The sequence below is a fragment of the Arvicola amphibius genome, chromosome 7 (assembly GCF_903992535.2).
Source record: "Arvicola amphibius chromosome 7, mArvAmp1.2, whole genome shotgun sequence".
Lineage (NCBI taxonomy): Eukaryota > Metazoa > Chordata > Mammalia > Rodentia > Cricetidae > Arvicola > Arvicola amphibius.
The window spans coordinates 46,449,846-46,466,055 of record NC_052053.1 but is presented as its reverse complement, the minus strand read 5'-3'; the positions used below and the strand labels follow the sequence as shown (position 1 = coordinate 46,466,055).

At 51.4% G+C, this 16,210-nt stretch overlaps 1 protein-coding gene across 3 annotated transcripts; it reads left to right on the top strand.

Annotated features, from left to right (window-relative positions):
* Positions 1–1,735: 1,735 nt before the first annotated feature.
* Positions 1,736–7,071, top strand: Gfi1b (growth factor independent 1B transcriptional repressor). 3 transcript variants are annotated; one of them, XM_038337993.1, is made up of 6 exons: positions 1,736–1,835; positions 2,236–2,373; positions 3,280–3,551; positions 4,160–4,297; positions 5,465–5,630; positions 6,893–7,071. In XM_038337993.1, the coding sequence occupies exons 1-6, from the start codon at positions 1,736–1,738 to the stop codon at positions 7,069–7,071; spliced, it is 993 nt and encodes a 330-aa protein (XP_038193921.1). The 3 variants fall into 3 exon arrangements, with proteins under 3 accessions (XP_038193921.1, XP_038193920.1, XP_038193922.1); XM_038337992.1 differs by having other exon boundaries at positions 5,366–5,630; XM_038337994.1 differs by lacking the exon at positions 4,160–4,297.
* Positions 7,072–16,210: the final 9,139 nt, after the last annotated feature.

The following is a 16,210-nucleotide window of genomic DNA, read 5'->3' as shown; positions in this document are numbered from 1 at the left end:
TCTGAGCTGAGGTCTTATCACCTAGCCTGCACTGTTGTTCAGTCGCGGGCCAAATCCTTTTCCCGCCATTGCTGGGCGTATCACAGATGCAGCCTTCAGTGGGTGGCTGGTCCTGGGTAGGGGTGGGACTCCTCCCAGGCTCTCTATTTTCAGCTTGAACAGTCTGGAGTACAGGGAAGATAGAGGACTCCGAAGGGGGCTCTCCATCTCCCAGGGCCGTAACCACTGCACAGGCTAGGGCAGAGATACAGGTCATCTGTGGGAGGGCCACCACATGCTACCTTAGAAGACTCAGCAGGAGCCTTCTGACCTGAGCCAGTCCTACTCATTTGACCCTCAAACTCTCCCCTAAACCCCACTAGGAAGTTAAGTGATGATACCCACCGCTTGAATTGATGGACGCTCACCTCTATCTCCACCCGTGAGAAAACAACAAACCTCCAGGTGTAGCAGATGGGTCGCCTTAGGCCTCTTCCCATGATTCACAGACAGAAATCCCCTCCCTTTCTGGAGAGTAGAATATAGGCTGAAGGTGTGACCGCACCGCTCTCAGCCAGCCGGGCAATAAAGGTTTACAATTAAGGTTCTCCTTGTCTCAGTTGCTCTAAGTTCCTCTGTAAGTATCCCATCCTCAACCCCTGCCAAAAGCAGGAGTGAAAAGCTGGGGTCCTCACCAGCATTCCAGCTGGACAGCACACCTTAAGTAAAGGAAATTAACCCAGAGAAGTTAAGTAGACGAATTGAACAACAAGCAAACCGAAGGTCTCTCCCTATGAGTGTCTTTGGGGTGGGGAGTTGGGGGGGTTGTTGTTTTTGAGGCAGGGTCTCACTATGTGGTCTTGGCTGGTCTGTAACCACTCTATAGACCAGACTTGTTTTGAACTTGGGGAGGTCCAACTACCTCTGCCTCCTGAGTGCTGTGACTAAAAGCGTGCACTACCACACCTGGCTTCTCCATGAGCTTTTTCATGTAAAAATCGAAGCTCAGATTGGGTGATCTCTCAAAGTGTGTCCAACTGTGACTCAAGAACAGCTCTTCTTGTTTGTTTTAGACAGGGCTTCCTATAACCCGGGCTGGCTCTGAGCTTGCTATATAGCTGAGGGTGACTTTGATCCTCCTGCCCCCACTTCCCCAAAGCTGGGATTATAAGCGTGCACCATCATACCCGGTTTTATGCAGGGGTTGAAACCATTGCTTCGTGCATGCACTCTACCAACTGAGCTGCACCCCCAGCCCTTTGAGTATAACTTCCAGAACTGGGGTCTAGGGTGTCTGCTTCAGAAACCCCAGCTCCATCCTCTCTTCCCCTTCCCGGTACAATCCAGGCTGATTCTAATTGCTAAGTCAAAGTATCAGTAAGTTTGGTTCCTTCTGTAAGTTCCAAGAAAGCCACTTCTTGGGTCTCTCCCAGCTCTTGAAAGCAGTCAGCTGTCCTTAGCGTCCCTAATTCCTGCTTCTGATACACAAGCGGTTCTCTGTACACCTAGGTTTTCCTCTTGTTGTAGGGTCATTGGTCATTTTGGGTACAAGATCTATCTCCAGTCACATCTTAACTTGATGTGGCATTCACGGGTGCCAGGTGGATGTAAATTTTTGGGGAAATTATACAACCCAGGATGGGGAAGGGTGTCTTTGATCTCTGGAGGAGGCTCCAAAATCCAAAGGAATGATGCTGGTCACTCTTTGCCACTCCCACCCCTTTCCTCCTTGCAGGTGTGGCCCATACTCTGAAAAATGCCACGGTCCTTTCTAGTGAAGAGTAAGAAGGCACACACCTACCACCAGCCCCGTGCACAGGACGATGACCTGGTCTGGCCTCCTGTTGTAATTCCTGGTGAGTCTGGGCTCAGGCTAGACCCCACCCTGTGCCCACTTGGCTCTCTGTCTGGATGCTGCTGCAGCATCTCTTTTGCAGTTAGAAGGAGCAGTGTAGCTGTTACTGATTGAATGAATGAATGAATGAATGAATGAGTGGATGAAATGCTCATCTCCTCTAGCATTTGGGTTCTGGGAGCATCAAGCTTGGAGCCAGATAGGGACACATGACTCCAATTGAGATCTGAGGTCAGGTGCTCTGGGTTTCCTTACCTCTCCCCATGCCAGGCAGAGGATCTGGTGTGAGCCGCAGTACGTGTGTGCCCCTGCTCTCCCTCTTTCTGGAAACATGGTGCCTCTTGCTCCTGCAGACATTCCGGAACTGTAGGTGGTGAGTCTTGGCTCTTGTTTCCGCACAGTGGTGAAAGAGCATATCCTGAGTAGCAGCCCTGTCCTTGGCACACTACTCCCAAGTCAGACCCTAGACTGGAACGCAGTGAAACAGGAGCAGGAGACACTGCTGGACCAGAGCCTGCCCAAGATGGCCTCAGCCCCAGGTACCCAGCTGGGGGTCCCCACTCTCTCCTGCGAGTGCCAGAGAGGAAAGCAGTTGGCCTCTGTGGTAGGACTTCTTGCGGTCATGAAGCTGGGGAGGGCCTGAGAGGTCACTGGATGCCGCCCGGACTCTCTGCTTCTGCTGCACACTTCCAGTCAGGCACTTGCTCCAGATGAGGGCTTTTGAGCTGTGTGTGCGAGGCAGAGGTCTACAGGGCGGTGGCCAGGTGGTGGCCCAGGGTGAAGGGGCTGAAACCGCAGTGAAGACTCACAGCAATGGTGCATATTGGGGGTGCACACTGGACCCCTCAAGGGGAGGTCACCAGGGCAGATGGAGCACTGGGCCACCTTATTTCAAAATTAATTGCCTGAACCAAGTGGTGGTGGCACACACCTTCGATCCCAGCAGGACTCGGGAGGCAAGAGGCAGGCTGATCTTTGTAAACTGAAGGCCAGACTGGTCTACATAGAGAGTTCTAGGACACCCAAGGCTATATAGAGAGACCCTGTCTATAAACAATTAGTCAGCTGGTGGTCAGAGACATGGCATGGCAGTTAGGAACGCCTGTTGCCCTTCCAGGACCTGAGCATCACAAGGCAGCTTATGGCTGCCTGTAACTCCAGCTAGGGTACCCTGCATCCTCTTCTAGCCTCTGAGGGCACCAACACACATGGTACACACTTACATAAATAGAAAGTTAAAAGTATTAATCCCAGCACTCGGGAGGCAGAGGCAGGCGGATCTCTGTGAGTTCGAGACCAGCCTGGTCTACAAGAGCTAGCTCCAGGACAGGCTCTAAAGCTGCAGAGAAACCCTGTCTCAAAAAACCAAAAAAAAAAAAAAAAAAAAAAAAAGAAAGTTAAAAGTAAATCCTTACAATAAATCACCCCCATGTGTCTTTACACAGAGGGGCCTCTGGTGACATCCCAACCCCAGGATGGAGAGTCACCGGTCTCTGAGTCACCCCCTTTCTACAAGCCCAGCTTCTCTTGGGATACCCTGGCCGCCTCCTACAACCACAGCTACCAACAGACCCCTTCTACCATGCAGTCGGCTTTCCTGGAGCGCTCCGTGAGGCTCTATGGCAGCCCCCTTGTGCCCAGCACCGAGTCCCCCTTGGACTTCAGCCTCCGCTACTCTCCGGGCATGGACACTTACCACTGTGTCAAGTGCAACAAGGTGAGTGACGGGCAGGAGTGGCATGAGGGCTGGAGGGGCCTTCTGGAGCCCTCCTACAGCTTCCGCTGTATAGACAGGGGACTGTCACAGACAGGTAAGAGGCTCCCTGGGATACAAAACAGAAGAACAGCAGGACCACCAATTGATGCACAAATTAATAAAAACTCACAGAAAGAACTTGGGGTGCAACCTGAAGGTCAGAAAAGCAAAACAGCCAGCCACTGGCTCTTACCTTTAACTCAGTCCAAAATGGCAATTCCACCTCCAAGAATCTCAGAATGAGACTGGGACTGAGAGCTGTCACCTTCCGCCTTATAAAAGGCATGCACCACTGGGATTAAAGGCATGCACTGCCCAGTTTCTATAACAACTAGCGTGGCTACTGGGATTAAGGACATATGTTACCACTGCCTGGTCCTCAAGGCTGACCATTGGGGCTGTTTTACTCTCTGATCTTCAGGCAAGCTTTATTTTAAAATACAAACGAAATATCACTACAACCAATGCAGTTCCCGTTCCTGCTCCATCCTGCTCAGGAGCTGGGCCCCTGGCCTGAATGACCACAGGCCTGCCTCCTTCCAGGGCCCTGACCCTCTGCTCTGTCCCAGGTCTTCTCCACCCCTCATGGACTAGAAGTGCACGTCCGCCGCTCTCACAGTGGAACCCGGCCCTTTGCCTGTGACATCTGTGGCAAAACCTTCGGCCACGCTGTGAGCTTAGAGCAGCACACGCATGTCCATTCCCAGGTGAGCAGCTGGAAAAGGCTGAAGGTGACACAAATTGGGGGGTGGGGTGGGGCGGGGATGACTCACTACTTGCTTCCCTGGGTCTGAGTCTCCTAACACACTGGGTCTCTGATGGGCTGAACTGGCTTCACATCTGATCAGAAGATGCTCTGGGGATTTGGGGATGGGGGCCTAGAGTATGTCTGTGAGACCAGGAAAGCATCCTATGTGCTGGGTGGCCCTGAAGGCATCCTCAATTCTCAGAATGTTAGAGTTAGGTTTAAATGCATAGCTTACCCCACTTATCTCAGTCAGTTAGGACCCAACCTTGGGACCCATTCCTTTCCAGAGTGGAACATATATCTCTCCAGCTCTCCACCCGATTCCAGAGAGGTCATATAAGCCAGATTTTCGTGGATTACCAATGCCTGGGTAGATAGGAACTGTAGGAAATGACCCCAGGAGCTTCTATCCCTCAGCAACAAACTGGGAGCTGGCCATGTTTTCAACTTCCTAACCTCCCACAGCCCATCCAGGCTACTGCTAGAACTGCCCCAATACCCAGAAATGAAGAAATCTACCAACACCAAGCTAATTGGCTCTCCCCAAAACATAGGGCTGCTAGGCTGGGGAGGTGGTTCAGTTGGAAGAGGTGTCTAGTGCCCTGGGTTGAACCCCAACACCAAATGAACGAAGAATGGTTGTGTACATAACAGCACTCAGGAGGAGGAGGCAGGAGGACCAGAACTTCAAGGTCATCATTACCTACGTGGTAAATTCAAGGTCAAGCTGGGCTGTCTTAACTAAACTGACTCAGCACGTCACTGTTCCAGCCAAGAGGAACTCATTCTGGGTTACTGGTGAAATCCTGAAATATTTAGATGAGTGGTTTCATCTGTCAGTCAGCTAACACACCTTGAGGCTTATTTTGAGAAGTATACTGTGAAAGGCACAAGGAACTATCTCATAGGAAGCCAGTCAGGCCCCAGCTTCAGTCTAAGCCGGGGAAGCAGAAATAGGCAGCGGGTTCTTCCTGCTCCTCTAGACCCTGCCCTTGAGGCCACCCCAACGGAGTGTCCTCTTTCTCAGGGCGTCCCAGCCGGGTCCAGTCCTGCGCCCAGCTTGGCTGTCCCGGGCCTCGAGGCCCCACCTGCACCTGACCCCCCAGGGCCTCGTTTCCTCCGGCAGGAGCGTAGCTTCGAGTGCCGGATGTGTGGCAAAGCCTTCAAGCGCTCGTCCACCCTGTCTACCCACCTGCTCATTCACTCGGACACACGGCCCTACCCTTGCCAGTTCTGTGGGAAGCGCTTCCACCAGAAGTCGGACATGAAGAAACACACCTACATCCACACAGGTGAGTGCCCCCAAGCCAAGCCTGGGAAAAGGTCATAGGATCTCCTCCCTGGACTCTGGGTATCCCATAATTTGCCAAGAGGCCCAGTTGATGGGGCCTTGAAGGGCTGGGCAATCACTCAATGTAAAGAAACACTAGAGAGATAGCCAAGTCAGTGTGGACCCGCAGCAGAACGCGGACAGAATGTGGATTTTCATCCACCCACTCACACAGCCGCTCGCTCAGTCATGCTGTCTCCATTATAACCCAGTGCTTGTTTGGCCCAGTCCCTGCACAGGCCACGGGGATCTATTGAGGTACAAGGACCATCTGCGGCAGCTTGGACCAGCTTAGACTCCAGAGAGAGACAGCATCGGTTACTTTTTGTGTTACATGACCAGGATGCGTGCTAGGAGCGATTTACAAGAAGCGTTATTTTGGCTCACGGTTTGAGGGTACACAGTCTGTGGCTGCAGGAAGACACAGCAGCAGGAGCATGAGGTCAAATTACCTCCATAGTCAGGAAAGAGAGGGAGGAAGGCTGGTGTTCAGCTTGCTTTCTGCCTTCTGTGCAGTTGGTCCAGGACCCCAACCCATGGACCAGTGCTAGCCTCATTTAGCGTGGTCATTTAGTTAACCCAATCTAGAAAATTCCTCACAGACACACTTCCAGAAGTGTGTCTCCTGGGAAATCCTAAATCTCATCAAGTTGACAATTGACCATCAGAGAGGTAATTTTATTTGCTTGTTTGCTTATTGGGACAAATTCTCACATAGCCCCAGGCTAGCCTTGAAGTTAATAGGAAACTGAGGCTGACCTCATCTTCAACCTCAAAATTCCCCTGCCTCTATTTCCAGGGTGCTGGGGTTAGAGTTGGTCAGGGGTGTATCTATTGTAGCTCTCTACTTTCCAATTCTTCCTTCCTTTCTCCTTTCTTTCTTTCTTTCTTTCTCTCTCTCTCTCTCTCTCTTTCTCTTTCTTTCTTTCTTTCTTTCTTTCTTTCTTTCTTTCTTGTTTTCTTTGGAGACAGGGTTTCTCTGTGTAGCCCTGGTTGCCCTAAAACTCCCTCTATAGACCAGGCTGGCCTTGAATTCAGAGATCCACTTGCCTCTTCCTCACAAGTGCTGGGATCAAGGTGCACGCCATCACCGCCTGGCTATTTTCCACCATTCTCTAAGGTTGGCCATAAAAGAGACATAATAGAGAATGAATGTCTGCAGGGTGGAGGCTGCAGGCCTGGCACTGCCTCCTGACCCCACCCTGCCATTTGCCCTTTCCCCAGGTGAGAAGCCCCACAAGTGTCAGGTGTGCGGGAAGGCCTTCAGCCAGAGCTCCAACCTCATCACCCACAGCCGCAAGCACACAGGCTTCAAGCCCTTCAGTTGTGAGCTATGCACCAAGGGCTTCCAGCGCAAGGTGGACCTGCGTCGTCACCGTGAGAGCCAGCACAACCTCAAGTGAGACTACCGGCCAGACTGCTCCAGTGTGTCTCATCTGAAGGCCACTCTCACAACTCTGACCCTTGTCCCCCATCCTCCTGGAAGCAGCACTGTCCAGGAGACTGCCCAGGAGGCTTCTTTTGAGATTCGTGGAGTTGCTGGGCGACCTCAAGCAAGCCCCACTCCTTCTTGGACTGCCATAAGGTGTCAGCTCGGGCCTTTCTGAACTGTAGTCACAGATGTACTCTGGTTGTGTCCCCTGCTGGAGCACAGAAGGCTACAAGACCGTGGTGGCCAAAACCAGGATGGCAAAGCCAGACAAAAGCTGGGACCATCAGAGAAACCCTCCTGTCTGCTTCTCTGGGCCTGGTGACTTGGAAGTTTTAAGGATTCTCTTCCTGGCTGGCATAGTCAGAGTTCCTGCCCCCCAACCCCAACTGGAGGTTGGCACCCCTCTGCTTTAGCCAGATGTGCTATCTGCTCACCCTTGTCCCCCCAGCCCACCCACCACATTCATCTGGGAGTCAGGCTCCACAGCCACAAGGCTGGGAGATTAGGAGCTGGTATGTCAGAAGCCTGTTCCTCTCAACTGATGTAAATAAAAAAAAAAAAAAAAAAGATGGGTCTGGCCATTTGTAAGTGCCTACTAGGGGCCTGGAATGTCTGAAGACTTTAGGGCCTTGACAAGGAGCTAACAGACCAGCTGAGAAGCATCATGGCAGGTGCCCGGGAGGGTGGGGCTAAAGCTGTTGTAGGCAGTATCAGTCTCCTGCAGCGGCTATAAGGGATGGGCACAGACCTCTTTAGTGTTGCCTTGTAAGGATGGCAAAAGGAGCTTGACAGGAGTGACTAAGTGAAGCTTGGTGCTGCTGCCCGATGAGCTCTGTGACTTCAGGGGAGGAGGGCTCTGAACCGTTCTTCAGAGAGAAAAGCCTGGCTTCCTTGAGTTTCATTGTAATCACAGCAGTCCTGTCCAGGTGGCAATATTAGCAGGGTTCTGTGAAATTACCCAAGGAAAACAGTGCACAGGACCCAGTTCTCACAAGCACTACCAAGCCCTCTGCATTCCTATTTACAGTCCTGCCCCTCCAATAAGGCCACACCAGTGCCACCTTCTCCACAAAGTCCCCCTTGGCTATCCCAGCCAGAGGCTCTCTCCCCTAACACCAAACTACTTGAGTCTCTCGCCCACAGCCCAGGAACTGCTCACAGTCCCTTGGTAGAAAGTACAGACACAAGAGTTTCCACATATTTTCTCCATTCCATACGACCCTCAACAAGGCATGTGATATTGTCCCATTTTACAGATGAGACAACTAAAGCTCTGAGAGCCCAGCCGATTGGCAATGAGAGGGTGTTCAGTCAAAAAATTCCATGGGGGCTTGGCTGTAATGGTGGTACAGAGCTTGACTGGAATGTGTGAAGCTTTGGGTTCAATTCCTAATACCAAAAACCAAACCCAAACCAAAACAAAGCAAGACAAAGAACCCTCAAAGAATTCCATTGTCTTTAAAAGGCTCCTCTGCGAAACACAATTTAAACCTGTGTATGTGTGTGTCAGTGTGTGTGTATGTATGTATGTGTGTGTCAGTGTGTGTTGTGTATGTATGTGTGTAGGCCAGATCTGCCTCGAGAGCTGGAGGAGGGCTTATTTGTTATTTTCTGTTTCTATGATAAAACACTGTGAGCCGGGCGGCTTTAATCCCAGCACTCGGGAGGCAGAGGCAGGCGGATCTCTGTGAGTTCAAGGCCAACCTGGGCTACAAGAGCTAGTTCCGGAACAGTCTCCAAAAAGCTACAGAAGAAACCCTGTCTCGAAAAACCAAAAAAAAAAAAAAAACAACAACAACAAAAAAAAAAACACTGTGGTCCTATAGTAGTGGTGCACACCTTTAATCCCAGCACTCAGGAGGCAGAGACAGGTGGAGCTTTGTGAGTTCGAGGCCAGCCTGGTCTACAGAGCAAGTTCCAGGACAACCAGAGCAACACAGCACGGCCAAGGCTACTTGTGGAAGGAAAGGTTTATTGGGGTTTTTATGGTTTCAGAGGGATAAGTCTGTCACGGTGGGAAGCATGGAAGAAGGCAGCAGGCATGGCAGCTGGAGCAGGAAGCAGAGGGCTCACATCTTGAACAGCAAGCATGAAGTAGAGAGAATGATCTCAAAATGGCACAAATCCTTAAACTCAAACCCTGCCTTCAGTGACGCATTTCCTTCAACAAGGTAATGCCTTCTAAATCTCCCAAACAATGCCAGCAGTGGGACCCAAGTGTTCAAATGCCTGAGGCTGTGGGAGAGATCCCATTCAAACCCTCACAAGGGCTGTCCCTCTCACAGGGACAGGATTCTATGATTCAGCTAGGTGGGAGGGCCCAAACCAGACAAATCATCCTCCTGTCTCTGCCTTCCCAGCATTGGGATTACAGGTGTGCACCTCAACACCTGGCTATTTTTATGCGTACAGAAGATCAAGCCTAGGCCCTCACGCTTGCAAAGCAAGCTCTTTACTTCCTGAATTCTCACCCCAGGCCAACCTTGGCCTCCTAAATGGACTTGATTAGGGTATTTGGCCCCCTAGCAATGAATGTGAGGCTCTTCCTACCCAGACAACACAAGAAACAGGCCCAAAGCCACACTTAGTGTGGGAGTGGGGGGTGGGGTGAGGAGGGAATCCTGCACCCCTCAGGTAGGGAGATAAAGCGTAAAGGTAGGGGATGGGTAAAAGGGATACTCTGTGCCTACATGCTCCATGCTCTTGTATGCATACAACCTTCCCTCCCCGCAACACACACAGACCTGCTTTGCATGTGTCCTGTTTGCTAAACAAAACCAAGACAATATCAGGGTTTTTGTCACTTCTGCAGTGTGTGTGTGTGTGTGTGTGTGTGTGTGTGTGTGTGTGTGTGTGTAGGAGGGGAGCATGGGAGAACAGAGTCAGGAAAGCAGGTGAACACCTTCCCCCAGATTGGCTGAGGCTGAGGTTGAGGTCAGGGGCAAGCAGTTTGCTCATCCATTGAGTGCCCCCATAGCAGAAGGGGAAGGGACACAATAGCCTCAGAGTAGGGAGTGGGCTGGCGCTCTGTTTCACATCACAGACCACAGTGGGTGTGGGCACAGGTACCAGAGCCCAGGCTGGGAAGGCTTTATGGCCCAGGTTGGGCTGGCGTGGCTAGAGAGAGGAGTGGGGTTATGAAGGACAGGTTTCATGTAGGCAGCAGCCCAGGATCTGAGGAAGCCCGGAGGTATCTTACAGACTGACCTGTGATTGTTCTGTCTGGTGGTAGCACAGCTAGCTACAGACTCTGTAACACCTCGCTCTGAGGGAGGCTGGTTCAGTGGGTGCGGGTATGGTGGGGCACTGCCCATTGGCTGGAAGTGAGGGAAGTGCAAGACCCTTGTCCTCTACTCCTGTGGGTGTCTGGCAGCTTCCTATCTGGCCAGAAATTCCCGCCACCTGTCACTTCCGTTTGCCACAGACCCAGACGTGGCTCTCACTCAAGGTCACACAGACAGTTGGCAGCCAGGTCAGAATCCAGCTTTCCAAGCTTTATTCCTCAGCTGCCCCTCCCCCTCCCAGCCTTGGGAGCTCCATTTTCACAGAACGTGTACAGTGTGGACTCTGGAGTGTGGTGGGAGCGTATGGAGGCTGGGGGTGGGGTTGCCAGGCTAACTCCTCTGTGGAGGGCAGGGTAGGTAAGGAGGGGGATCTATATCAGAGGGGTGCTGGTGAGTCCCTGCAGAGAATCAGTCAGCTACTCAATGGTGAATATCCAAACAAATGCTCTGGGCCTATTGAGATGGCTCAGCGGTTAAGAGCTATGGCTCCTCTCGCAGGGAACCCCAGTGTGACTCCCAGCACCCACATCAGGTAGCTCACAACTGTCTGGAACTCCACCTTCAGTGGAATCCAGCCTGTGGCCTCCAAGGGTACCAGCAGCACTTGTGCGCACACATGCTCGCGCACGCGCATACACACACACACACACACACACACACACACACATACACACACACAATCAAAAATACAAGAAATCTTTTTAAAAACCAATATTTTAATATTGAAACAAATTGACCACATTAGGAAGTAGGGGGTCATATAAAATGTCTCTTTGGTGGTGGCTGCCTGACGCTGCATCCCCACCGCTGGGTTCTGTGGGTGAAGCCTGGCCCACGGCTGCAATGTAAATCAGTGATAAGGATGGAAATGTCCCTTAGGTCAGCTGTGAGTGGCCCAATCCCTCTCTACCCCTGGTAGAATTAAGCTGGCTGAGAAGACGAGGCAGACAGACGGAGGCCAGGAAAGCCAGGGCTGGGTGGTGGGCATTTGAGATTGGAGAGATGGGAATTTGTGCTACCTTTAAGATAGGAACAGCCCCCAAGGGTCCCTCAAACCCAGGTGTAGCCCATCCCATCATCTAGTTGGGCCCAAGACCTTGTTCTTGGTGACCCCACTTTCATGGGTGACCCAGTCCTTGGATTTGGAACCCTTGCTCTACTCTGCCAGTGAACCCACTCTATGTCTTCTCAGGTGCATGGGTGGACCTCCAAAGGGGACGGTCTGAGAATGAGGAAGAATCTTGGCCCTCTGGGTGCAAACACAGACAAAAGGCCCTTCTCTGTGGGCCTGGAAAGAGGAGAAAGAGGGACACCCCAGAGAGCTGAGCTTGGGAAGGTGACTAAGGTGGGCAGCGGAGGGTGTCCCAGGACAGAGGAGAGGCAGGGACCGGGCGAGGGAGAATCCAGCTCCGCTGGGCCCTCCAGCCCTGGGCACTCCAGATCTTCCTCCTCACATCCATGGAGCTCCCTCTGCCGGAGCACATTCTTCTCTCCCTCTCACCAGTCCGCTTGGCTTCACATTCGAGCTCAGGGACCCCAGAAACAAGCTTTCAAACTCTGATCACCCCTTGACCCTTATTCCACTCCTAGGGAGGCAATTAAGAGATGAGTGTGTGCAGAGCGTATGTATATCCTGTCTGTAAAAAAAGAAAAGAACGCCGGGTCAGGTGGTGGTGCGCACCTTTAATCCCAGCACTCAGGAGGCAGAGGCCAGCGGATCTCTGGGAGTTCAAGGCTACAAAGAGAGTTCCAGGACAAATAAAATAAAATAAAATAAAATAAAATAAAATAAAATAAAAAAGGAAAGCACATCCCCAGTGCCCACAAGAACCAGCTGGCCACACAGCTGGTAGCACATCTGTACACTGTCTGAAACAGGTAAGCGTGCTTTATAAGGATTGGTCTGACGGGGCGTTCAGATGCAGGGGAAGCACCAGAGCAGTACGCATGTCAGTCTGTCAAAGCAGCACAGCCGTTTGTCTGACAGCCCCCCCCCCCCCCCCCCCCCCCCGTGCTCACAACCACTGAGCCTGACAACCAAGGGTAGGAAATTTATGGGGGATAAAGAGCCTGAACCAGCCATACCCACGCATTTTCTCATTATTAAAAAATAAAAAAGATTTATTTACTGCTATATTATGTGCATGTGCCTGCATGACTTTATGTGCCCCACATGTGTGCAGGTGCCTGCAGAGACCGGAACAAGAACCACAGATGGTTGTGAGCCTGCCATGTGCCAGCAGACCTGAACCTGGGTCTTCTGTAAGAACAGCTAGTGCCTTCAACTGCTGAGACATCTGTCCAGCCCCCCCTTCCCATTGTTTCTCATTACTCCTCAACAATACAATGTAACAGTCACTTATGTGGCACTTGCCCTGTGTTAGGGGTTATAAATCATGAAGCAACAGCTTAAAGCAAACAGCTTTTTTAAACTGGAAAAAAAAAAGAAAAACCTAGAGTATACATGAGGATGCGTGTATGTATGTATGTATGTATGTATGTATGTACGCATGTGTGGACTGTTTGCAAATACCAGGCCACAGCAGATGCCTATGATCCCAGTTCTGAGGAGACAGAGGCCAGAGGATCAGAAGTTCAAGCTATATAGAGGGACAGTCAGCCTCCAGTATGAAAGATCTTAATCTCAAAAAACAAACAGCAAAATAAAGCCACAAATAAATACTAGATCATTTTATATGAGATGAGTGTCCATGGCGACTCCAAAGCCAATTCTCCACTGACACCCAGGCCCACTGACTATTTTCAAAGGCAAGCCTGAAGAAGACCCACCAAGGTATTGTTAGTCCAGGCTTCTGGGGGCTGGCAAAGAGCGGTGACTTCACTCTCCCACTGTTTGTCCGAGAACCTTGGATTTAGGGCATGTGTGCACCTGAGGAATGGAAGAGAAAATAAATTTGCAGAATTAGCACCTTCCCCAAAGGAAGTTATTTCAAGTGAAAGGGGAGGGTCTAAAAATCAGGACACATGGGCTGGAAAGTTGGCTCAGCAGTTAAAAGTGAGTAGTGCTTTTTCAGTGGGCCTGGGGTTGGTTCCCGGCACCCATGTTAAGCAGCTCACAATGTCCTGTAGCTCCAGCTCCAGGGAATCTGATCCTCTGACCTCTGCAAGGCACCTGCACGTACTTTCCCCGACAATGTCCAAAACACACATATGCATAATTCTTTTTAAAAATCAGTATACAAGACTGGAGAAGATGGTTCAGTGGTTAAGAACACTGTTTGCTAGTTCAGAAGACCCAGGTCTAACTCTCGGTGCCTACATGGTGGCTCAGGACCGTAACTTGAGTAACTTGAGTTCCAGAGCCTCTGAGAGCACTAGGCACACACGGAGTGCACAGACACACATACCGGCAAAGCACCCACACCCAGAAAATAGATAAATTTTTGGGGGGGAAAAAGCGTAAGTCTTATGATACGATTCTGTTTGTTATATGCACACATAGAAGGAGGAAGAATGCAGGGGTGTCTAGAGGGGCCACCCCTGAGGAGAGACAGTGTGCGTGTGTGCTTTTGTCTTTCTTCTGTGTGTGTGTGATGAGTGTATGCCCAAGCACGCTGTTTTCCTGCAGCAGGCATGATGATAACATTATCGTTGGCATTAAAAAAAGACTCCCGTAGTTCAAATATAACTTGAGCTTTATATTTGAGGTTTATAGTAATTTGAGGTTTGCCTTTCCACCCCTTCCCTCCAAACTGCCAACCTCTCCAGGCTCCTGTTACATGGGCAGACAGCTCCTTGGGGACAGGTTTCTTTCTGCCTTAGCAGTGCTGGCTGGCTTGCCCCAGCCTCAGGAGTAGCCTTAGAGCAGATGCTAGGCTCCATCATTTGGGTCCAATGCCTGATCATTCCTAGTAAGTTTAGGTTCATGGGAACCCCCGGATCTTTGGCAACCGGTAAAGCAGGACCCTGGCTTAGGAACTGAGGATTGGACGGTGGACACTTGACTCTTTCCAGGACACAGCATTAGGAGCCAGGCAGGGCCAGGGTTCTCGGCGACTGTGACTGCAGAAAGGTAACTGGAGGGAAATCTGAGGCAGGACATGTTCTGACCCAGCCATGCTCAGGTTTGGCCTGATAAGTTTATCAGCCTGTGCAGGCTGCCAACTGTCAGCATGGAGCCTGGCAGTGGGCTGGGTGGGAGGACACTCCTGAGTCGATAGCGCCTTCCAAGTGTTATCAGGGGATGGTGGCCCAGAGCGCGGGAAAACGGGGGAACAGGAGAGAAAAACAGACTTCCAACCACTTGACCCAAAAACAAGAGCTGGGAGGGAAAAAGAGACCTCCGAGGTGCTCGGGGCCCCGACTACTGCATCACCAGAAGCCACAGCTGAGAATCAGTTCCAGGCAGGCACAGGCTGCTGAGGACCCTGTCCTGGGCATTCAACAGGAGAGCGGGGCTGCCGTGTTCTTGTGCAGGTTCTAGAGCAAAAATCCCGTTCCCTAGAAGGTTCCAACGCTCCAGAACACATGAAGAAAAGTACTTGGGAGCACAGAATACTGATACCACATCACCATTCTTTCCCACACCACCCTCCCTCTCTGCCTCAAGGTCTGAGGTAACAGTTGGACTTGCTTTACACTTAGCAAGGCCTCTAGACTGTCCCGTGCACTGCTTGTCACAATCCAGGAAGGCCCACCTCCTGATGTGCCCATCCCTGCCCGGAAATCAAGCGGCTGAGCGTCAGAGTGAGAGTGGATGAATGGGAAGGAAGACAAGGGCCAGGAGGCCAGGAGGCAGAGGAAGGGGAAGCAGGGTCCCTGGAGATGTCCCACCCCGGCACTTCTAGTGCTTTGGGGCCTAAAGGAAAAGGCATTTGAGGGCAATGACACTCTAGAGCTCAGCCTGACTCCCTGCTGTGCGAGCCATCTACAGAGGGAGTCGCACATATCAGTTGCCACAGGCTTAGCTTCGCGTGTGAATTTTTTTTAATGTCCTTTTCTCTACTTTCTTCTGGGGTTTCCATGGTTTCTATAGCAGCAAGTGTTGAGAGGTATCCAGGGAAGAGAGAGGATGTGTTCTTTCGTTTTAAAAGGGAGAGACGGGCCGAGGGGCGTAGCTCAGTTGGCACTGTGCTTGCTCAGCATCTGCAAAACCCTAAGTTTGATCCCAGCGTGGTGATGCTCCCAACATTTGGGAGGCAGATGTAGGAGGAGCAGGAATGCAACGCCATCCTCGACTACATAGTGAGTGTGAACACCTGGGCTGCATGAGACTCTGTCCTCAATAAATAATAAACAGTAAAGAAGGCAAGAAAGGCAATAAAAGGGAAAGAAAAAAGGGTGGGGGAGAAGGCCCCTACTGTGTTTCCCTGCTGTTGGGAATAGAGGCGGTGAGCTGAGCCTTCCAAGCCGGGACCAGTCTGTATCTGCAGGTCCCCACTTCTGCCTACATGAGGCCCAAGCAGGTGCCCAGGGTAAGTGCAGAGCAAGCAATGTGTCCAGTAGAGGCATATATGAGAGCTGCACCCAGGACCCTTGCAAAAGCATAATGATGGTCCCCCTGAGCTGAATCCATCACAGATCTGTCATCTAAGAAGAAAGGTCAGGTTCTTGGGGTACCAGTCGACAATCTTAGCTTCTCCCCAGAGCGATGCAAGAGGTGCAGCGTGAGGTGATGATGGTGATGACCAGGGAACCACAAAGTCAAGGGGCGGTCTGAGGAGGCCTCCCCCAAAGCCCTGAGTGTGGAAGGACAGCTCCGGACATGGATGTGGGATGGGGGCTAAGCCATGCTGGCTGCTGGAATGACCGGGGTGGCTTGGTCAGAAGTTTCCTCACCTTTGCCAGCTCTAGAATTCAGAACCT

What these genes read in the sequence shown, in the direction of transcription:
- Gfi1b (XM_038337992.1), top strand. Translation starts at nt 1,736, where the DNA reads ATGCCACGGTCCTTTCTAGTGAAGAGTAAGAAGGCACACACCTACCAC. An exon ending in ACTGTGTCAAGTGCAACAAG is followed by an intron (nt 3,552 to 4,159) that starts GTGAGTGACGGG and finishes GCTCTGTCCCAG; the next exon opens with GTCTTCTCCACCCCTCATGG. An exon ending in ACACGCATGTCCATTCCCAG is followed by an intron (nt 4,298 to 5,365) that starts GTGAGCAGCTGG and finishes CCTCTTTCTCAG; the next exon opens with GGCGTCCCAGCCGGGTCCAG.